At 52.7% G+C, this 22,986-nt stretch overlaps 1 protein-coding gene across 1 annotated transcript; it reads left to right on the top strand.

The window, feature by feature from the left end:
- The first annotated feature begins 57 nt into the window (after window positions 1–57).
- Window positions 58–22,498, top strand: EIF3B (eukaryotic translation initiation factor 3 subunit B). Its single transcript, XM_033096172.1, has 19 exons — window positions 58–550; window positions 4,302–4,494; window positions 6,052–6,171; window positions 6,573–6,630; window positions 6,806–6,934; window positions 7,194–7,351; window positions 9,822–9,950; window positions 10,033–10,099; window positions 10,460–10,506; window positions 11,536–11,746; window positions 13,270–13,342; window positions 14,156–14,278; window positions 15,979–16,057; window positions 16,894–17,032; window positions 18,625–18,750; window positions 19,225–19,302; window positions 19,696–19,804; window positions 20,102–20,220; window positions 21,016–22,498. Exons 1-18 carry the CDS (start codon window positions 100–102, stop codon window positions 20,203–20,205), a joined length of 2,394 nt encoding a protein of 797 aa, XP_032952063.1. The 5' UTR covers window positions 58–99; the 3' UTR covers window positions 20,206–20,220; window positions 21,016–22,498.
- The last annotated feature ends 488 nt before the right edge of the window (window positions 22,499–22,986 follow it).

The raw sequence follows: 22,986 nt of genomic DNA, 5'->3' as shown, positions 1-22,986 counted from the left end.
GGATGCCCCGCCGCACGCACATGGCCCGGCGGTAGGCGCGGTGCGGCCTGGGAGAGTCGGAAGCGCGGCGAGGCCGGGCGAGGCGGCAGCGGCGGGCTCATGCAGGACTCAGAGAACGTGGCGGCGCCGGAGGCGGCCGAGGAGCGGGCCGAGCCCGGACAGCAGCAGCAGCTGGACGCCGAGCCGCCACCGGCCGAGGAGCCGCCGCGGCTCGCGGGGCTCGGCGCGCAGGAGGCGGCGGGCGGAGAGGACGCGGAGGCGGAGGCTGAGGCTGAAGCAGAGGCCGGGCCGGGGCCTGAAGTGCCGGCCGAGCCCGCGGCCGACGGGGAGGAAGCGGCAAGCGCGACCCCCGCCCCGTCCCTGCAGTCGCCCGAGGAGTCCCCGGACCCTGCCGTGGGCGAGGCCCCTGGGGAACAGGCCAGGGACGCGGCAGCTGAGGCCCGGTCCGACGGAGCGGGTGAGGAGCTGGGCGGCGCGGCTGAGGACGGCGACGCGGACGAGCCCTCCTTCAGCGACCCCGAGGACTTTGTGGACGACGTGAGCGAGGAAGGTAGGGCGGCTGGGCCTGGCTGCGCGAAGGTGCTCGAGGCCCCGGACGCGGCCCGGGTCCCGGTGCGCCGCGGGAGTCGGCGGGGGGCGTCTCCATTCTACACCTGTGGTCCCGCACGTAGGGAGGCTTTTCCGTGGGAGCCCGGACTGCCTTTTCTCCAGGAGTGGGGGGGGCAGGATGAAGACAACTTGGGGAGCCGGCCATTCCTGCGGCCAGGTGTTTGGAGGTCGAGGGCAGAGGCGTGTAGCGGGCGCTGAGGCCGTGCGTGCGGCGGTGTGGCATTTAGGGTCGCGCGGAGCAGGACGCCCCACGAGCGGCGCGGTCTCTGGCGACAGTTCCCCGGCAGCAAGTCTGGGTGCCCTGAGAGTCCGCCACGGCTGTCCGGGTCCTGGAACACCCCCGGGCGGTCCCCTCAGCGGTGGGTGTGATGCCGTCCCCAGAACAGGCTGTGGGTGCCTTGTCTCTGCCCGGCGGAAGGTTGTGCCCTCGTGGAGCCCTTTCGTGGGTCTGTGCCAGGCCGTTCGGCCACGTTCCTCTCCGGGCCCCTCTTTCGGTCAGCCCAGGAGCAGGTCCCCTCCTCCTCCGGCAGGTCGTTTCTCCAGGGTTTGGGGGTGTTGACCACGCCGTGCTCTGCCCTCCTTTAGACTCACAGACGTTTCTTTCTGTTTCCTGCCTGACAGCCTGTCTTCTGAAGTGACTTGATGATAGTTGATCTTACTGTATCGTTTGCTTCTGTTTTGTTTTTAGCCGTTTGAACTCGACAGGCTTGCAGCACATCACTGTACTGACTGCTCTATAGTAAAACGGGAAGGTGGCGCCAGCAGTGACACACCAAGAAAATGAGGTGTCCCGTGTTCAGACACAAAGATTGGAGATGTGTCTGATCGCACTGAGATTGAGTCAGAATCGGAAAGAATGTCAAGCAAAATGAAAAAGTTTAGAAAACCAACATAGATTTGCCAACTTATAAACATGATTCTAAAGGGTTACCTGTTATTGTCACTGTGTTTCATAAGGTAAAAGGCACGTTAGCATGAGAAGCAGGAAAGCCCCCACAAGCTAGTGAAGCCCTGGGAAGGCTTCCCACCAAGCAGGTGGCTGGGAACTGACAGGGAGACAGTGATGCGGGGACGTCCCTGCCCAGACCAGTGTTGTTTTTACCACACGACTTCTGGTGTATTTTGAAATCTAAGTTTTGATTTTCAAAGGCCATTTTGAGCCCTCCAGTATTTACTCTGCAATTGATTTTTTTATAAAGCATTATTTGAAGACATCTAATTCACACAAGATTTTAACGTGAATTATTTCCAAAATTGTGTGTGACAGAGAATGTTAACATGAGCCCAAGGCCAGCCAGGTTAGGTGACAGCTGGGCAGACCTTTTGGAGCCCATGTAATCGTCATGTTTTTGCCAGAGTGACCTGTGAGGCTCCTGGTCCTAAGGAATTAAAACTAAGCAAACCTTCAGTTTTCTTGAGTCCACTTGGTTGTGGTCAGTAGTTCAAGTCTGTTTTGTGTTTCATGAGAACCCCCTGTAGGGGAGCTGAGATGCCCAAGGTACCGCTTCTTTTGAGAATGGACTGAGTCTCGTGCAGCGAGCGCCTCTCACAGGTGCCATGAGGTCCAGCGCTTGAGAGCAGAGCAGCCTCTCCTCTCTGAAACACTGGCCCTTTTGCACAGTTGTGTCTGAATTACAACCATCCTTTCACTTTTAATTTTCAACTGCTTATGGTGCTTGGCCAAACATATATAAAAGTTTTGACTCTTAAGTGTCTTTTTAGTTCATTAAATAGTATTTATGTTTATATCTGCTATTTAGTTTGAGAATTGCTTCTTTCTGTTTCTCTGGGAGCCAGATTGGGAATCCATCAGTCAGGAGTAACCAGCGGTGTAGGCTGGTAGTGATGATGGAAATGTGTTTCTTCACGTATAGTGACTGCATCTATTCCCTTACTGTGCACGGGCAGCTTCTTAAAAAGAATTCTTGTTCCTGTAAAGAACTTTAAGGTTGTGGGAAGGCGTCCACAGTTTGTATAAAAACTGGGCTTTTTATTGTGAACCTTGTAAACTCAGATCAGGCTGAACAGGCCACTTAATTGTATAGTAAGTGGACTTTAAAAAGAACCCAGGGACTGACTCCAGTCTCTGGGGTAGATGCCTCCGTTGCTGTGACTCGAACCTGCCTCTTTCCCTCTTCCCTCTGCTTGGTCTCAATTTTAACTTCTTAGAAATTTAAGTGGCAATTCTTTAGGTAACATTTTCAGTATCATTCATAAAGGGTTGAAATTAATTAGAAATAGTTTATAACAGGGCATGCCTCTTGAAATTAAAGGATGCTTTGCTTTTTGAAAGATTTTTCAACTTACGGAAAATTTCAAACACAAAAGTGGAGAGAATTCTTCTTAACTTTTGAGAAAGAAATGCAGCAAAAAATACTTTGTGTCCAGTTTGGCCTGTTGAAATTCTTAAGAGTATAATAAAGAAATGAGAGTGACAGTTGGGTTCCAGAACACGAGGCACTGTTCCCCAGCTGTTGTTTAAGATGACCTGTGCTCCTGCTAGCTGACGGACTACTGCAGCCCACTCGTGAGTGTGCTTTGGGGCAGCTCTGAAAGGTGTGTGTTCTCGCTCCCAACCCAGCACCTTGTAAATGCACAGCTTTCTAGACAAGCTAACTAATTGGGTTTAGGATTTGTACAGAATTTATACTGAAAAGATAAGGTCGCTTTATTTCAGCTGATACTCCATTTGGCCTCCGAGTGCCCATCTCCAGCAACAGGTCAGGCATTTCTGTGGTGCTGGAGCGTTATGGTCAGAAGGACTGAAGGCCAGAGACAGGTCGCTGTCAGGTAGATGGCGGTGGGCATGTAGAATGGAATCGCCCAGGCAAACCAGTTGGCCTCCAGTCTGCTTCCCAGACTGTTTGTGTTGGTTGCTCTCATGGTTCTTTTCTCTATTCCTTTTTACACCTATCTTTCCGTCTCTTTCTGTTATCCAAGCTGACCATTGTATGGAAATGAAGCAATTCTAAGAAGTTTGAGTAGTTAAGATTTGGGTTCTGTGATCTTAATTTTAAAAGCAGATACATGAACATAATACATCTTGAGTTTTTGAGTGTAGTTACGAAAACATTGCTTACTGTGTTCCAAGCATTGTCCTAAACTTTCACGGGTTTCATGTCTGTAAACGGCTGATGTATTTCCCAACCTTGTGAGCTAGTTCATTTCACCGGAGAGACCACCAGTCAGGTGCAGGGTTTACGTGCACGCTCTCCTGAGCTCGTGTGCTCTCCAGGTCCTTGTTTAAATGCAGGTCAGCCCCATGTTGTCTTCCAACTCTGGGTAACAAGTTGTTTGCTCTGTTTTAAGCTGACTGGGAAGCAAGTGCCTGGTGGTGGGCTTGCCATGGACATGGGTCAGGGAAGTCCCCAGGCCACTGGGGTTTTTTATCTGATTCCTGGTGAAAGACCTTCTTCTGTGTATGCATTCAGCGTTCTTAAACTCAAGTCTTTAATTCATTTAAAATCGTCCGTTATTCCCAGGAATCAGTTGACATATCTTGACTGTCAAAGGGAGTGTGAAGAGTTAAAGTCAAGTTTAAATTTTGAGGCAAGCAGGGTGTTGACTTCTTTCATAAACAGTGAAAGTATTTTGACTGTTCATTTTTTTGCTTCTTAAACATTTGTTATATGCTAAGCTAATGTAATATGTTGCCTGGTAAGAACCGTCTGACAAGTCTCTTGTTCATACAGAATTATTGGGGGACATACTCAAAGATCGGCCCCAGGAAGCAGATGGCATCGATTCTGTGATTGTGGTTGACAACGTTCCCCAGGTGGGACCTGACCGTCTGGAGAAACTCAAAAATGTCATCCATAAGATCTTTTCCAGGTTTGGGAAAATCACAAATGACTTTTATCCCGAGGAGGATGGAAAGACAAAAGGGTGAGTGATGTTCTCCATCTTAAGTGTCGTTTGTATTTTTCCTGCTATCAGACACCCTGTGGGGATCATATGTGTCACAGGAGTTCACTGGGGCTGCCGTGCGGGCCTCAGTGGCAGTTCTGCCTCGTTTGGTTGTTCAGGTCGTGCTTGGTGGAAGGTCTGCTGAGCAGTGAGCTGGTCCTGGGGCTGTGCACACGGAAGGACACCCAAGTGTGGTTCTCAGATTAGAGTAATTGAAATTTGGTGCTAAATTGTCAAAGAATCAGGGCTTGACAGTTCAGTCTTCCGCCATCAGAGCAGTGATTGATGCAAGGAGCATCCTGGGTAAAGCGACTGCTCGATCTGGAAGCTGGCAGACGTAGGAAAACTTTACATGTGGTATTTTTTGATTCTAAGGTATGCTTTCCCCCCCACATTTTAACATGCCAGAATGGGGATACTTTTTACACTCTAGGTGAAAGCATTTCTTATTGCTTAATTAGCGACTTTTCCTCTAGTGTTACCTGAAATATTAGTGCATCTTTTAAAAGTGGTAGCCAGAGTATGTCTTGCAGTTTGCTTTTTAAATTCAGCATTCGGTCTTTTGTGTTGATAAAGGGAATTCTCTTTTCTTTGCCTTAAACGCTGTGGTATTCTGTTGCACCACATGACAGTTTGTCTCCTATCCGTTGACGTTTAGTGTCTTGCACTTAAAAACGGCCTTGCACACGTCCCTTCTGAGCCAGCGTGAGGGCTTCCTTGCCACGTGCCTGGGAAAGGAATTGTGGGGTTGCATGAAGTCACCTGCAGTGGCACTCGGCACTGTGAACTCGTGATCGAGGTGGTTACAGTCACAAGCCGACGCAGAAATGAACGCTCTTCTGCATCGCTTCACGATCTTGTCAGACTCTTCCCATTAGCATTTCATGTAAATATCAGTCTTTGTGTCCAGGCATAACCGTCCTCTGTAGGCCAGGAGTGAGAAGGTGATAACGCGGATTGTTTTATTAATTCAGATTTTGGAAACTACCTAGAATAATTTTAATTGATTAAAAAATGATCAAATACGGGTAATGCTTCTGACATTTTCTATTTTGGAACTAGGTGGAAGGATAAACCTCATGTTATACTTTTTGTTGTAATGAAACCCCCTCTGAGAGCCTTTGTAACTTTGCCTGTGATACACAGGATTACACAATGTCCGTGGTTTTAGATTTTTTAACAGCCTTGATGAGGTAATTGACATATAGTAAGTAAACTTTTGTACTTTAAAGTGTACAGTTTCATAAGTTTTGACATATATATATCCATGAAACCGTTACCACAGTCAAGAAAATGGAGATTTTGATTAATGAGCTTTTGTGTAATTTATGATTATGGAGTCCGAGACGTGGGTCTTCTGTTAGATTGTGTTCATGTTTAGGGAACGACTCTGCTAGCAAGTTGCCTTGGACGTGGCCGGAGCCTGGGTCCCAGAAATTCCCAGTGTTTATGGCACGTGTGGAGGGTCTTGTGTGTATTGAGCGTGACTTGCTTAAAGACTATACTTGTGCAAAATGACCCTCTTCCTCACGTCAGGTACATTTTCCTGGAATATGCGTCTCCTGCCCATGCCTTGGATGCTGTAAAAAACGCCGATGGCTACAAGCTGGACAAGCAGCACACGTTCAGAGTTAATCTCTTCACCGATTTTGACAAGTGAGTTCAGTCTCGGGCCCTGAGAACTTGGACGCTCACCCTGAGTGGCCCAGCTTTCTGAGGGGAGTGCTCGTGGCCTTTCAGGCAGTTCCGTCCTTTGGTCAGAGCCATGCAGGACCATTTCACATCCCTGGCCCCTCCCGTTGGCCAGTACACCCCTCACCACCAGCATCCCCGTGCTGGTGATACGGCCTCTTCCCACCCTGGGCAGCAGGGGTGCATACGGCGGGTCCTTGTGGTGAGATGCCGTCGGGGTTTCTCTTGTGTTCGTGTGGCTTAGCCAGGGAGGTCTGATGGGACTGCTGGGGGGTGGCTGCCACCCATGTAGTTGCCATTCTGTTTGCTCACCCCTGTTCTAATTGTTGTGGCGTGTTACTCATCAGTGTCTTTTCCTCTCCCAGGTATATGACCATCAGTGACGAATGGGACATCCCAGAGAAGCAGCCTTTCAAAGACTTGGTATGTCCTTCCAACCAGTAACCAACCACATAGCCTGTCACTTGAGGTGCTGACTTCTTGGCAGTTAGGGACACTGACCGACTTTGTTACACTTCGAAGAGCATTCGGTACAAGGGAGTTTACTTGGGTGAAAATTGATGGCGCGCAATGCCTCCTTCCTTTCTGCCTCTTCTAGGGGAATTTGCGTTATTGGCTCGAGGAGGCCGAGTGCAGAGATCAGTACAGTGTGATTTTCGAGAGTGGAGACCGCACGTCTATATTCTGGAATGATGTGAAGGACCCTGTCTCAATCGAAGAGAGAGCGGTGGGTATCTGCTGCCACGTGGGCTTGCTCTGTCTCCTTACCGGGCCTGGGGCACTAGGGCAGGTGACGTGTCACATTCTTTGAGATTCTATCTCGGAGAGCAGCTTCTTTCGTTCTTCAGCTTTAAACTAAGTTGGGATGTGAACAGGCTTCTTGTGTTTTTCAGTGAAGAGTTTGAGGAGTAAATTCCTTGCAGGAGGGAGGCGTCTTTGTGCTTGGCTGCTTGTTGCGGTAACATTGGCGCTGGCTCTCTCCACAGCGATGGACAGAGACGTATGTGCGGTGGTCCCCTAAGGGCACCTACCTGGCCACCTTCCATCAGCGGGGCATCGCTCTTTGGGGGGGAGAGAAATTCAAACAGATTCAGAGATTCAGCCACCAGGGGGTTCAGCTCATTGACTTCTCACCTTGTGAAAGGTAAGCCTCAGAAAAGTGCACGTGGTGTCTGTTCTTTTCACTTCATGCCAACTTACAGGTAATTTTCACACCGTGTTATTTTGCGGTAATTTCAAACTTAGAGAAGTTGCAGGAAGAGCACAGGGAACTAAGTCCTGTGCTCTTTCCTGAGTCCCCAGGTCACCTTGTTTGCACTTCCTTCATCATCTTCTCTCTCCAGATACGGATGTAATTTTTCTCATGAGCTATTCGGGACTGAGTTCAAGTGTCCCCTCCCTGCACCCCAGCTGTGCATTTCCCAGGAAGAGGAAATTCTCTTACACAACCTTAGTGCCGCTCTTAACTTCAGGAGATTTAAAACGGATCTAAGATTCCAGTTTTATCACTTGGTCAATAATGTCCTTTGGCAGATTTTCCCTTCCGTTCATGATCCAATTTAAGACCGTGGTTGCAGATGGTTTTCTCGCAACTGAGTCTGCGTATGAGGTCGTCTGTGTGGCATAGCCCACAGCCACGCAGCTGCTCTTGGTGCTCGTGGCCTCGCTGCCCAGACGCCCCGGAGTCCTCAGGCCCCTGCTCGGGGCTCGTCTGCAGCCTGCCTTCCCTGTGTGGCTAGCGCACTCGGTGTCACCCTGTACCTCTGCTGGTGCTGGCTGTACTGCAGCTCAGCATCTTCCAGTCGTCGCCTGTGCTCACTGGGATGCCAGGGAAGGCCCCCTGTCGCAGGGCTTCTGATGCGGCAGCGGGTGCCAGCTGCTGCTGCTTGTGACCTTCCAAGTATAAAACTTTTCTGCACGGACAGCTAGACTGCTGTAGTAACGTCCCTGTGCGAGTATTACTGAGGTTGAATGATTTCTTACTTTGCTATGTTTGCTTCAAAAATTTTTGAGTAGCTTGAAGTAAATGAGAGACATCTCCACACAGTGGCATTGCTGCGGGAAAACGATGTCACGTGACCGTGGTTTATCACACCTACCAACACGGGTGCCACTTCCTAATGTCGCCTAGTCCTTGGCATACCCGGCCTGCCCCGCGCGTCCCCAATAGCTTTACTTAGTTTGTCCAGACCTGGCCCTGTCGGGCGCACGCGGGCATGGCGCTTTCTGCCCTGTGTGGTCTTTTGCTGTCGACTTGGTAAGGAGATAGGAGCTGATGGCCTGTGAACTGTCTCATCTTCTGGATCTGACTGATTACTCCGTGAAGCATCATTAATTTATTTTTTTAATCCTCGTGTTTCCTGTAAACCATAAGTTGTGTCTGGTGTATGTTTCTTAATTTTGATAAGATAGTTTTATGTAATGTATTCCTGGAATACTCATTAATTCGCAGCCACTTTGCATGTTCCTAATACAAAGTAACTGACGTTCGTCCTTCCATCAGCAGTCTAAGTGGGTCCTGATGTCCGGCCAGGGTGACCTGCGGGGCCGAGAAGCTTCCCGCACGCCTCCGTCTGCTAGGCACCTCCCAGTGCTGCAGCAGTTAGCCTGCCTGCGATCTCCTAGACGGTGTTTGTGTTGTTGGACTTACTACCTGCAGTTGTAATTCACCTGTATACATGTCTGTCCGCTCGAGGACAGAGACTGGGCCACCTCTTATCATCATCACCCTGGTGCTTAGTGAATGTCCGAATGAATGAATGAGTCCATGGACACATTTGCTAAACAGTTTCTGTAGTTCAAGGATAGTCTTGTGTTCTTTGTGGTGTATCAAATAAGTCTGAGTAGGGATTTCCTACCTTGTGGGAGGAGGTGACCCACGCCATCATTATTAATCTGGAGAGTTAGGGTGTCAAAGAGCCTGCTGAGGAGCTGACGCGGGCATTGGAGCTGCTGCTGACAGGAGCCAGAGGCCGCTTTCTGCTCCTGTGTGTGTGTCTGCCTTTCCTCCAGCCCACTGTTCTGAGGGCAGCTGGCGTACTTACACCTCATAAGCCAAGGCTGCAGCTGCCGTGGTGCAGACCAGCCAGCAGGCGATGCTGATTTCTGGGAGACACCCAGGCACGGGAGTTCCCCGTCAGGCACGTTCTTGCTTCTGAACAGCACGAGACATCTGTCATCTTCATTAAGCATCGGTGAGGATACTACAAGAATTGCACTCCACTCCTGCTAGAGCACACAGCAGACTGGTATCTGTTGGACCTTTCTGTGTCCTGGTTTCAGTGGAGAAACATTTTAAGGTGACCCTTGGAGCGCCCCGGTGCCAAGAGTGACCGAGCGCTTTGTGCCATAGAGGTGGTTCTGCTCCGTGTTTCAGGTGGGGTCTCCTGATGGGAGAGCATTGTCAGGGAAGTGTTTGGGGCAAGTGCCGGCTGCGTGAGTCCTGACTGCTTGTTCTGGCAGCCTCCCCTGTGCCTGGAGTCACCTGAGGCCACAGATTGGCCGCCTCCACTGTAGCGTGGGGCCAGTCCTCGCCGTATCCAGGTAGAGATGTGACCCTCCTGAGAGGATGGGAGGGAGCGGGGAGTTATAAAAAGTGTCTCCCTCTATTTCAGATACTTGGTGACGTTTAGCCCCTTGACGGACACGCAGGATGACCCTCAGGCCATCATCTGGGACATTCTTACCGGGCAGAAGAAGAGAGGCTTTCACTGTGAAAGCTCAGCCCACTGGCCTATCTTTAAGTGAGTAGACCAGTGGTAGCTGTGGTGGCACATCTGTAGCCTTATCGTTGGCAGAGCCTGGCACTTCCCTCCTTCTTCCTAGGTGGAGCCATGATGGGAAATTCTTTGCCAGAATGACACTTGATACTCTCAGCATCTATGAAACCCCTGTGAGTGATTTAATTTTCTGGAAACTGAGCTGCTTGTTGGCCTCAGTGGTTGCAGTGGATACAGTGGCAGCTACAGGGAGGAGGGGCTTGTGTGCAGAGTGAGGCACAGCTCGTGCCTTTGAGTTTCTCGTGTCGTGGGGCTGGTCTTCCACCTGCCTGCCCCGCTCTGTGCCATGGAGAGTGAGGGATGGGACAAGTGACTTGGACGTGAATTGTTTCACTGTTCATCTCACCCTCTGTGCTCACACTGACCCCTCGGCCAACTCACATCAGAACCTCTTAATGCCTTTTTTGTAAAACAATGTGTTATTGGGACATTGGCTTGATTTGACTCAGTTGTACCCCTCATTTTCCCGGCAGTCGATGGGTCTCTTGGACAAGAAGAGCCTGAAGATCTCTGGCATAAAGTAAGTGACTGTTCCTCCGAGGTGCTTTAAAATGCTCTCCTTCCGCTGGCAGTGGGCTCTTACACAGCTGGAGGAAACACTGCTGACCGTCCCAGACACGGGCACGGCACAGCGGGCCCGGGCCTGCTGCCACCTGGGCTGCTGCTCGTTACTGGGCCCATTCACAGCCCTCAGTGTCAGCAGTCCCCTTCCCCTCACATGGCATCTCCTGAGGGCCACTGTGGGGTCTGTTCATTTCACGTTCCTGCCACGGGACCAGAGCCGCAGTCTCCGGGAAGTGGGTGACCCGTGCATGGGGTTCAGGGTCTTCGGTGAATTGCAGCTGGTATGCTCCATCACAGACGGCACATGTGTGTTTCTCGGACGCCTCTGGGCCTAGTCATATCAGCAGTGAAGTACCAGCAGTGCAAGGACCGTTATGTTTCTTATTTATTGTTACATTCTTGGGCAAAATTAAGGCTTATAATTAAAAATAAAACCAGGAATTCTCAATAAATGAGAAAGTAAAGGTACTCTTCACAGCTATGAAGTCATGAATTGCTCGATACACCATCTCTCCTGTGGGGTAATTTCCACGGCACAGGGCACTGCCCTCAGGCTTCCCGAACCCTCGTATGCTTGTTGGTGTGGGGTTTTCGTGTTAGCTTCCTGATGGATCTTAGAAAGCACGTGGCTGGTACCATCAGCCTACAATTGACTTGTAGCAGCAGGAAGTGGCGGTTTGAGGGGGTCATGTGGGGTGGGGGGGCTGGCTTTGAGTCCTGAGCAGCACAATGGGTGACGGGGGTAGCATGGCTTGTGGCTGTTTCCTCCCTGGCAGAGTGAGGGGTCCTGAGGATGGGATGAGCTTCACGCAGAGGCCCCGGACCAGTGCCAGTGGGTGAGCTCCCATCCCAGTGAAGTGGGAGCTGCTGGTTTGGTGGTGAAATGGGCCAGTGGGGAGCCAGGCTTCTGTAGAGCAATGAGCTTGTTTCCCGTTTTCATCACTTAGCCAGTCCTGTGTAACGTTTTCTTTTCTTTGTTCTGCAGAGACTTTTCTTGGTCTCCAGGTGGCAACATAATAGCCTTTTGGGTGCCTGAAGACAAAGATATTCCCGCCAGGGTCACCCTGATGCAGCTTCCCACCAGACAAGAGATCAGAGTTAGGAATCTGTTTAACGTTGTCGATTGCAAGCTACATTGGCAAAAAAACGGAGATTACTTGTGTGTTAAAGTAGATAGGACTCCAAAAGGGACCCAGGTAAGTGGATGCCAGTGGGCAGAACAGTCCAACGCAGCTCCAAAGTAGCCACCATGTTGTTTGAGGGTGTTAATGGACTTGGGGTTTAATTGTGGGTCATTTGCAGACCATCCGATAGCAGAAGGAATTAGTTGGCTGTCACAGCTATGGCTCTTGTCATATGCTAGCTGAGGAGTGTAATTTTTCCTTGTAAAACTTTGGGTGGTACATTTGCATAGTTTAGAGTTAACAGGGGCTACAGCTGACCCTGGAACGGTGCGGTCCATGTACACAGTGGATTTTTTCCCGTAAGCATGCAGCCGGCCCCCCGTGTGCCCAGGTTCCGCGTCTGCCGACTCAGCCAGAGCGAATGGGAACAGTCTTGGGGTTCCGCGGATGTGCAGGGCCGACTGCGTCGACCTCGTCAGTTTCTATAGGGGTCTTGAGCATCTGAGGATTTGGTGTTGGGGGTCCTGGAGTCAATCCCTTGTGGATAATGAGGGATGACTGTAGTTCCATTTTGGGGGAGTCAAAAATTGTGTGTGGCTTTTCGACTGCATTGGGGTCCAGCGCCCCTTGCCCTTGCATTGTGCAGGGGTCACTAGATTTTTTTTGCATTATTTACTATTAACTTTCCCAGAAAGTCACCTGATTTTTCCTTGTGATGAAAGTATGCCTCTTCCCTTTACAAAACGCCTTTTTGTTGAGAGATAACTCTACCATAAACTCACCTTTTCCCAAGGTCAAGCAGCACAGTCACACTAATTCCAGGACACTTATCACGCCAGCATTCCGTCCCCAGTAGCAGCAGCCACCCCACTTCCAATCGCCGCCGCACTAGCTCCTGATGCCCGCTGCCTGCTTTCATGCTTTCTGTCAGGGTTCCCTGCTCTGGACATTTCAGAGATTGGGGTCATACATGTGTGGCCTTCTCTGTCTGGTTCCCTTCCCTGAGCATGTCTTCAGGGCCCACCCAGGTGGGGGCATGTGTCAGAACCTTACCTTTACCACTTTATAGCTATATGGGTGTCAACACACCGTGTTGACCCAGCCGTCCATTGATGGCCATGTGTCTGTTTCCACTCGAGGCCGTTCTGGCTGGTGCCCCGGCCCGCTTTACACGACAGTGTATCCTGAAGGTGACCTGCTGGACGGACCTCCTGCTGTCTGGGTAGTTGGACCAGTCCCCGTTGGTGGGCCACTGGGGCCACACAGAAGTTCCGCAGACAAGCTGCAGTGCGGGTCCTTGGGCTGTTTGCATGAATGTGCCCTTGAGGGCAGTTCTGTGCGGTAGAATCTGTGCCAGTGTGCACGTGCACGTGCAGTGTCCTCCACAGAGACGGCGCCAACTTGGGCCTCCACCAGCACTTGAGAGGCTTTGTTTCATCATGAGGGATGAAATTTTAATCACTTCAGATAGATAGTCATGCCTTTACCAGGTGTATAAATATAACCTTTCATTAAATTCTTAAGTTGTCCTTTGATTTAAGTTTTTCTCATATTTTCAATTTCCAGAATGTCACCCTCTTTTCTTTTTTAAACAGGGTGTTGTCACAAATTTTGAAATTTTCCGAATGAGGGAAAAACAGGTACCTGTCGATGTGGTCGAAATGAAAGGCAAGTTCCACTGGAGTCATTTGGAGTTGGACGGGCCCGCTGTGCTCGTCCACACTTGGCCTGTGGAGCTCTGCTGTGAGTCCGTTGCCTGTGCAAAGCAGCCAGACTGAGCGCTAACTCACTGAGCGGCCGGCCGTGTGTCTGTCCCAGCACGTACAGTTAGGGTTTTCCTTTGGCCCTTTCATCTCCACTCTCTTAATTTTCCCAGTAGCCAAGGGAAGCTGCCCCGTTCTTCACACCTCTGATCACTTGCGATGCTGAGGAACGAGGGTTCTAGCCATTTGTACGCCGGCGAGAGTATATGGAGGACAGGCCTTCACGCTCGGCCAGGTTGGCCAGGTTCACACAAGTTCCCAGTTTACTAGCTTTGCTTAGACTCGTTGACAACTGTTCAAATCCTGTGTTTCTGTCTTTAGATGGAAAAGTTAGCCTGTGTCTTCGTTGTTTTTGTTTGTTTTGTTTTCTGTTCTGCTGGAGAGAGGAGGAGAAAGGGAAGGAGAAAGCACAGAGATAGGGCGCTGTGTAAAGCTGGCCCCTGCTTGGGTAGAAAGGCACTCAGTCCTTTGTAGGCCGTAGACTTCTGCATACGTTCCACGGGGCGTGTAGGTCAGGAGGTGTCACAGGCTGCGCAGCCCCACTGCCCGTGGCAGCGTCCCTGCTTGGCCAGGGCAGTGTCCCCAAGGCACCTCGCATGTGTGATACTCCTGGGCCTACACTGTGGTCCTTTGAACGAATCTAAGAATTCGGGGAGGGATAGCTAACTGCTCAGGAATGTTTTCTTCCGTAACCAAAGGCCCCCTTTTCTTGGTACAGAAACCATCATAGCCTTTGCCTGGGAGCCCAATGGGAGTAAGTTTGCTGTGCTGCACGGGGAGGCTCCTCGGATATCAGTCTCCTTCTACCACGTGAAAAGCAACGGGAAGATTGAGCTCATCAGTAAGTAGCCTCGCCCGTTGCCCATCCGGCGGGGTGGAGGAGCGGCACGTGGTGGGGAGAGCTGCTTCCTTTCTCCCAGCGAATGCCCGGCCCGGGGCAGCTGCGCGGGCCAGACCCACAGCGCGATCAGTCCGTTGCGGGTCCGCACAAGCGCGGTAACGCTGCACTGCCTCGCTGCAGGGAGCACCTCAGTCCACGGAGAGTCGGCCCCTGAGCTGCCTTTCCTAGTAGTGTCTCCACGCCAGCAGCCGGTCCTTGTTTCGAGTGGACGAAATCTTTTCCTCTGTGGCCAAAGCTGTGGTCTTGGCTTAGGGGTCACGTGCCCCGCTTCCCAGCTCTGCTGTTCTTCCTCAGCAGCCTGGGCAATGTCAGGCTGGGGCTGTGGCTGCTGTCTCGCTCCTTGCCCAGACGGGCTCTGTCCTTGGGTCCTTCGTGCTTATCAGCACACAGTAGGCCCTCGGCACACACTGTGGTACTGAATTAACAATTGTTGCTTCATGGCATTCTTTCCATGCAGTGACTGAGGTAGTGGGGACCTCTGGCCCCACTTTAGAAGTGGGGCCACACTTAGGCCACGCTCACCACATGCCCCTGGGGACTTCCTTACCAGAGAGACAGTGGATTTATTTGTGTGTCCTCGGGATAGCTTTTCCTGAGAGAATTCTGTAAGGAACTTCATTTTCACTTCCTAAAGCTTTGCAGGATTTGAGGTAGACTCAGTTGGCTGTCTGTCACAAAACTTGTATTAATTCCCTTGGATATAGGAAGAAACAAGGGCAGTTGTGGACTATGAGAAGAGTTCTCTTGTCCCCTGCTGTGACACAGGGTGTAAAGCAGGCAGCAGGTAGAAAGGGAGGGTGCCTCTGCCTAGTGAATGCTCCGCATCGTGCGTCTTTCCTCGAAGGTTCAGTGTCAGCGCTGGGATAGTCACGTGCCCCGTGTGGCTTCAGTGACTGTTGGGCGGTATCTGCTTACAGAGTTCTCCTAGTTTTGTTTTGGCCTGCGAATCCTTCCCCGTCAGGCAGGGCTGGCTTTTCCCTTGCTTCTCCCCCTCCCCACTGTGCCCCTGTTCCTGTGGGTCTGCTGCAGGCAGGCAAAGATAAAGCTGCCTCTCCCCCCACCCCCCAGGTAGCTAACTGCCCATCTGGGTGAGGAGACCTCCCAGGTAAAGACTGAGCTGGAACTCCCACGTCCACGGGCTCTGCCGGGCCCTTGCAGAAAGTGGGCAGTTAGGGGGTTTGGGCAGATGGTGTTTTGAGCATGCAATTTAAAAAGGTGTGTTGAGTCCCTTAATTTCTCTGAGAATCGGATGGAAACTGGATTCCTTGTTCTCTTGTAAAGTCACTGTGGTGAGGAAGATCTACTGTAAATGGAGTTCCTTTGTCCGGTTACCTGGTGAAGAAAGCTGTTTTGGACATCAAGTACTATTAAAAACACTGTTGCAGCTTCAGAATGCTCCCCGTGCTGCCACCCCCCCCACCCCACCCCCCCCACTGTAAGTGTAGGCCATAACTTAAGGTGTACTTAAATTAAACAATAGGTTTTCTGGTTGCACAGGAGTGCTACAGTTGTGGCTGAAAGCCGTTTTGTCCGACTTACCCATAGGGGGCAGTGTGAACCCGCCACCCGTCCTTGGCTCTCTGCGCGCAGGCTCGAGGGCCTTTACAAGGATTCGTAACAGATACTTCCTTTTGTTTCAGAAATGTTCGATAAGCAGCAGGCAAACACCATCTTCTGGAGTCCCCAAGGACAGTTCGTGGTGCTGGCTGGCCTGAGGAGGTGGGCGTCTGCCACCTGCTGGTGGCTTGTGGGGAGCGGCACTCAGGCCTCCCACTGGGTCTGAGTGTCATACTGGGACTCTGACTCCTTGTGAACTCGGGTGTTTCCACATGAACGGGCCTTCCAGGTTCGCTCAATGGACTGGTCATTGTGCAGTGTCCTCATCATGCTCCCGGACCTGGGCCAAGACCAGGCAGATTCAAGTAGTCACATGCACATGCTTTCACTGCGTGCTCTGGAAGACACGTCTGCGTGTTGATTCCTTGGCAGTTAAGCAGGAACTCTGCCTGGCAGTCCAGTTAGCCAGCGTCGAGTCCACGTCATTGTCTTGTAGGAAGGCTCTTTCCGCAGACAGCCGTGAGCCTGTGAGCCTGTCTGCTGTGGTTGGTGTAACCATGGGTTGGGTCGTAGACACTCACCTTCCCTTGCTCGCTACTTAGTTGCTGTTTCAACAGGATGTGTAGAAGGAAAGAGCTGGGCTTGCAGCTGCCGTCCTGCCTGTGCGCAAGGCACCAGGTGCCGATGTCCCTGACTTATCCTAGACATTTATTGTGATTTTGGAGGCTTGGCCTCAGATCCCCCTCCTGTAAGGATAGCGCTGCAGACACATGCAGTCTGGTCATGTGCACTTGGTACGGCTTCCTTCACAGCCCCCGCGGAGAGCGTGACTTCTGTTCTTCCCCATTAATGACCAGACAATGGTTGGGGGGTGTCTGACTCTCACCTGCGGCCTCCGAGGAGTGGGAACACCAGTGGGAAGGCGTGCGCAGGCGGGGCTCTGGGCGGAAGCTAACTGCCCTCCCCTGACTGTTGCGTCTGTCTGTCTGTGTCCCCAGCATGAACGGTGCCTTGGCGTTTGTTGACACTTCGGACTGCACGGTCATGAACATCGCAGAGCACTACATGGCCTCGGACGTGGAGTGGGACCCGACCGGGCGCTACGTCATCACCTCTGTGTCCTGGTGGAGCCATAAGGTATGGGGCCCGTGGAGCTTGGTGCCCCGTGGAACCCGCTGGTGCCAGGCTTGCAGCTCACCCTTACCATGGCGTCCCACCTTCCACACGCACGACTCTCCTCAGGCGGATATTGCTGTTGGTTCATGGTAAATTGACTTTGTGCCCAGGCTGCTTCAGAATGCCAGTGCTCCTCAACGTAGGATGGGGCTGCACCCCAATAAATACCGGAAGTCGAAAATGCCTGCCGGCATCCTCGCTTATCCAAGCCCACCCTAAACACCCTCAGAACACTTACTACCTACGGTTGGGCAAAACCATGTTGCTGCCGTGCCACCCGTCACGGGAGACTCCCCTGCCACATGCCACCAGGCTGGCAGAAGATCCAGACGTGGACTTCAGGTGTGGCTTCTGCCACGTGCATGTCACTGCACACCATCGTGGGAATGTCGGGACCGGCCACTGCCGATCACAGCGCCTACGGCTGCAGCCTTTCCCCAAACACCTTGGGGTTCCTTGAGCTCCTCTTTTCTGAGTTAGACCACGTCTTAGCCTGCTACAGCCCGCGTCCAGGCTGCCGTCGTCCGCAGTAGCCAGAGCTTTTCACCGTGGGCACCGGGGAGTATGATGTCCGGGTTGTAGCCCTCCCCTGCAGTTGAGATTAAACCGGGCTGCTCACTGGCTTGTACGTGGAGGGGGTTCGTCCTGTTCTCACACGTTTTCCCAGCTCAGTTACTTCCCTCTCAAGAAGTCCTTGGTTTGGACCGTCATTTTCTGGCCACCCAGCCCGTGAGCCCCCTGTGCCGAGGCCTCTGCTGGCCGCGGTCCTCTGGCCCACAGTGCGTGCTCCCTGAGCGCAGGCCACGTGGGCTCCTGCCTTGGGGCCTTGGCACCCCCCCCCCCCCCGCCCGGAGTGCCGTTGCTGTGGGTTTGGTGCTTCCTGCTGTTCCGATCTCACAAAGTGCATGTCCCCAGGGGCTCCCCTCCTGCCTCATCTCACTCTGCTGTGTTTTCATGGTGCTCAAACGATGCGAAGTCGGCTTAGTTGGGGGTTCCGAGCTCCTCATCTCCTTGTCCCGCTACAATGAAACATTGTGGAGACGCGGGCCTCTCCTGAGCTGTGTCGCCAGCGACTAAACAGTCAGGTTCAGTCAGGACACGCTGACGGAATGAATTGGCACACGAGAAACGTTTGCCATTCCTATTTTTAACGTAAGATCGTCATTTCTGTCTTGAACAAAAGACACAAGGGTGTGTCAGCGGGAGTAGAAACGGGCCTTTGGTTGTGGAAGGAGGCTGAGGCTGGAGCAGGAGTGGCGGGTGCCAGTGGGGGGCTTCTCAGCCTGGGCTCGGGATCTCCCCAAAAGGCGTGGAAGTGTGATTATACAGAAGCGTTTTTATGGGGAGAGGATCCAGTTGTCTTTCCCCCTGCCGGCCCGGTGAAAGCAGGGGTCTTTGTTTTATTCACCAATGTCTCCCAAATACCGACACCCTTGTTGGGCGAACCGTTGGCTCGCAGGCATCTGAGGGATGAATGGTTGGCTTTGTGGGCTCTGCGTCTTGGGGTGATCGGGTGGGGTGAGCAGCTCCATCTGACCTCCGCCCTCTTCCAGGTGGACAACGCTTACTGGCTGTGGACTTTCCAAGGCCGCCTTCTGCAGAAGAATAATAAAGACCGCTTTTGCCAGCTGCTGTGGAGACCTCGGCCCCCAACGCTCCTGAGCCAGGATCAGATAAAGGTGTGATGTCCCCAGCAGGTTAGGGGGCTGTGCGTGCGCTGTGAGACCAAGAGGAAAAGCTGGCTTCTGGTACTGTCAGGGTGATCATGAGCAAGGAATAGAAAAGTGACCCTTTGAAGAGATGTAAGAACAAGTGGAAAAGAATAGTTTTAGTACAGTCAACTCGGATTTTCAGTACCATTCTAGGAGATCTGCATGAACGGGGTAGGGGTGGGGATGAAAAGACGCCAGGGACTGAAAATGTCCTGGTGACACCGACGGTATTCGAGTAAATCTGAAAGGACAGGAAATCCTGGGGAAGAAGGACCATCTCGCCGATGAGACTTGGAGAACAGATGTCACGTTGGGTGCTCCTGGGAGGCAGTGTCTGCCAGTCACTGAGGATGGCATCTCCTGATGGCATCTTGGACGGCAGCGTTTGTGGTTCTTGGCTTTGAATGTTTAAATCAACTGACTGACTTGTCTTTGTTTCAGCAAATTAAAAAAGATCTGAAGAAATACTCCAAGATCTTCGAACAGAAGGACCGTTTGAGCCAGTCCAAAGCCTCAAAGGTCAGCCTTATCCCTCGGACTGTCCCTGCGTGGCAGAGAAGGGCCAGTGGCAGGCTGTGTGTGTTGGGGGGAAGGGTCGATGGCGGAGAGTGACTTCTCCACAGAAGATGCTCGCCGTGCTGCGCCTGTGCGTGGACTGGCAGGCGGCTGCAGGGGTCCCTGTAACTCTATGTTGGCTGCAGATCCAGAAATTGGGGGGCGGGGACAGTTAGGTGAGAAAAATTGAGAATAAGCCCCCACCGTTCCTGTCCTGAGAGTCTCCCTTTCAGTGAAGTGCCCCACGTGGTCCGGGGAGGTGGGCTTACTGCGGGCGGACATGTTTTCATGCTGGTTAAGCAAAATCATGACGGCGAGTTAAGTACTAGTTTGTAAGTGCCCCCTCCCTATATGCAGGAGCTGGTGGAGAGAAGACGAACCATGATGGAAGATTTCCGGAAGTACCGAAAAAGAGCCCAAGAGCTCTATATGGAGCAGAAAAACGAACGTCTAGAACTGCGAGGAGGTAACTTCAGGAGCCGCAGATCCACATTTTAAAGCTGTGTTTGTGGGAACACGTTCTCCTTTTGCACCTGTGTTAACTTCCCAGGTTCTCAGTGCACATCAGGTGTTGGTTGGCGGTTCTTAAACTGTCAGTGGAGCTCCCGCCGCCTGCACGCTCAACGCCACAGCCCTTTGCCGAGGACCTTACAGGGTCCTCTCGGCTGGGGTGGCACGTGTGTGCGTTCTGCTGGGTGAACCAGCGGCAGCAGCCCCGTCCGCCGTCTGCACAGCGCTGTGGCCTGTCCCTCTTTACCCGTAGGCGTGGACACTGACGAGCTGGACAGCAACGTGGATGATTGGGAGGAGGAGACCATCGAGTTTTTCGTCACTGAAGAAATTATTCCTCTTGGCAGTCAGGAGTGACCCGAGAACACTGTGGTAAGGCTTCCTCCGACGGAGCAGGTAGCACCCCGTGGTTGGCCCACAGGTTAGAACGTGTCCTGTTTGAGGTGATGTGTGAAATCCCCCTTCCTGCGCTCACGGTGATAAAATCCTTTTGTGTGAACTGGGACGAGTAACATGCGAGCCCACAGCAGGGTCCAGGGCTCTTCATGCTGCAGCGTCGGGGCCTCGCGCTCCAGCTGTCGGGGGGGCTTTGGCGAGCTGGGTTTGACTGTGGGTGACGGCAGGGCCAGCCAGTGCTGGGCAGGTGTGCCGTGCGGAGCGGGAGGCTGGCACCGACTCTCCAGGAGCCTTTGCCGGCAGAAGGCCTCGGTGCCCGGCAGGAAGGTGGCCGTCACCGGCCACGGCACCTGGTTGTGCACATTCCCTGGTTGGTCTTGAGTCCAGAGCTTTCGAAATCTGGTCAGGTGTGGCAGGGAACTCAGGCTTCTTCAGGAACGGAGAACAGGGTCTAGGGGTGCTGACCGCGGGCGGGGCTTGCAGGTCTGTGTGCACTGGGTGTCCAGGAGTGCGGGCCCCGGGCAGGGAAGTGACCGGTCATCCTTGGGCATGGTGCCCTCCGTCGGTCGGGCTGCTTCCTGGGATGACGGCTGTTTGCAGCACAGGTGTCAGACTGAAGCAGATCTTCGGGGCGCTTCCACCTCTTGAGATGGTGTGGTTTATGCTTGCCTCACGTGCTCACCTGGGAGATGACGTCAGCAGTAACCACCTTACTTAGTTCGCTTGCGAGGAGGTGCAGGACGGAGAGTAAACACTGTTCCCTTGTTGCAGCGTCACCTTGTGCTGGAACCGAGGTCGCCCTCTTGCAGACAGCCCGCACAAGTCCTGAATTTTGCCTGTGCTTTCCCGAAAGCTCTGGACTGACTGCCCCTGGGATTCTGTCTCCACACATAGTGTGCCTTTTAACCCCTGGTGTCCTCAGTGCGGAGGTTTCAAGGCACTGCTTTCATCTTTCTCGTTTGGGTTTTAATCCCCACCCGTATTTGTTACTCAGACTGACGCAGCGCTGCGGCAGGCCCCTTTCCTCCTGCTGTTGCACTGCCGCGTGCAGTGTCCTCCCGAGGAGTCACTGCCCGTGTGCGTGGCCAGTGTCAGCCGTGTCCCAACGTGCTCAGGGGCGCCGCAGCGCGTGGTTCTCTAAACGGGCTGAATGTGGAAATAAAAGCAAACGTGTGAAAAAGCTGTCTTTCTCCTGTTTTTAAACATAGATAGCGGCCTTGAATGTGGTGCCTCTCCTTTCCCCTGGCAGTGATGGCCGCTGCTGGGGCTCCTTCCATCCGCCTGCCACGCGTGTGCACGTGGCAGGCGGGGCAGGAGGACACACGCCCCTGTGGTTTTCTTCTGCAGGTGAGCTCTGTACAGCGCGCATCGTCCGATGGGTCCGAAGGGGTTTTGTATTGTGTGCTTGTCATTGCGCCTGGCGAGAAAGAGCCCTTTAGACATCTTGAGGCATTCAAGTCTGAAGGCCTGTTGAGAATTGTCACTTTAGCCACTGTTGGTGGTCCCCTTTGAATATTTAACCTTCTTTCCCTGTTGAAAAGGGAGTGAACGAATCCATGTAATTTCAGCCCATTTTTATTTGCAATGTCTTGCTGCCCATCGGTGCCTTGTCAAATTGCAGTTTCTTCCGCCTCTTTCTCTCCTGGAACCGGAGCTTAGTTTAAAAAGCACTGAAGCACAGGACAGGCAGACTTGGAGTACGCAGCGTGACATGTACAAACCTGACGACATTCTGGCATTGGAGGATCAGCTGTCCATTGCGGGGCAGAAGACGGGCCACCGCCTGCCCTGCAGCTCGGCCAGCTGGCACCGCCGCCATCCTCGGCCCTCAGGACAGACTCTGCAGTGACAGCTGCAGTCTGTGGGCCGCTGGCCACAGCTGTCCCCACGAAGGCTGGCCGGCCGACTCCTGGCCAGGCCCCTGCCGTGATGCAGGCGCTTTGTGTGTCTCTCTTCTCGAGCCTTAGGCTTCTCCACCTGTGCTTTCTCTGCAGGTCTTGGCTGTGGCCTGCCGGCTGACTCGTCCTCGGGCCTGTCAGTGCACAGCTCATAGTCCTTCTTGTTTCCACTCATGTTCTTTGAACTTTAGTGTGCCGAGACCTAGTGTTTCTAATTTCGTGCCAGTAAGAAGGAAAAGGCACATGGTTCTGTGAGATTAACAGATTTTTAACACAGCTTTTAAAAAATTTTCACAGTTTTGAACTTGGTAGTTGTAATTGTTTTACATAATTTGTAAATAAAAGAGTTTCTGGAACACTTGTGCTTGCTCTAACTCTCTTCTGCTGTAGAAATGGGTTTCCCAGGGCTGGCCCGTCCTGTGGGGGCTGGGGGAGGGGACAGTCGCCCAGCGCACTGGCTCGGGGCATTGGGGTGGGCGCTGTGCTCGGCCACCCACTGAGGCCTGGTTTTGTTGTGTCTCCAGGGGCTGTCGGCATGTGAGGGGTTTACATTGGAACCTGGGCTCCATCCCGTGGGGTCCTGGCAGTAGCTTTTGTGGACGTGGATGTTAGTGGGGCAGCGTCCTCCCTTTTGTACCTTACATGGCAAGGAAATCCTGGAGCCCGGCGTTAGCCTGGGCACCAAGGAAGAGTGGGCATGGCCACTATGGCCTTCACATAGACCACCTAACTGCCACATACCTGGTCAGTGCTGTCAGGTGGGCAGGCCTGGAGTGCTGGGGTGACCTTGAGCAAATCCTAACCTCAGCCCGACCCTGCAGGTGTGGGCAGGTTTCTGCAGCCC

The sequence above is a fragment of the Rhinolophus ferrumequinum genome, chromosome 24 (genome assembly GCF_004115265.2).
Source record: "Rhinolophus ferrumequinum isolate MPI-CBG mRhiFer1 chromosome 24, mRhiFer1_v1.p, whole genome shotgun sequence".
Lineage (NCBI taxonomy): Eukaryota > Metazoa > Chordata > Mammalia > Chiroptera > Rhinolophidae > Rhinolophus > Rhinolophus ferrumequinum.
The sequence above is the reverse complement of the archived record's forward strand: the minus strand, read 5'-3'. Positions and strand labels throughout refer to the sequence as shown.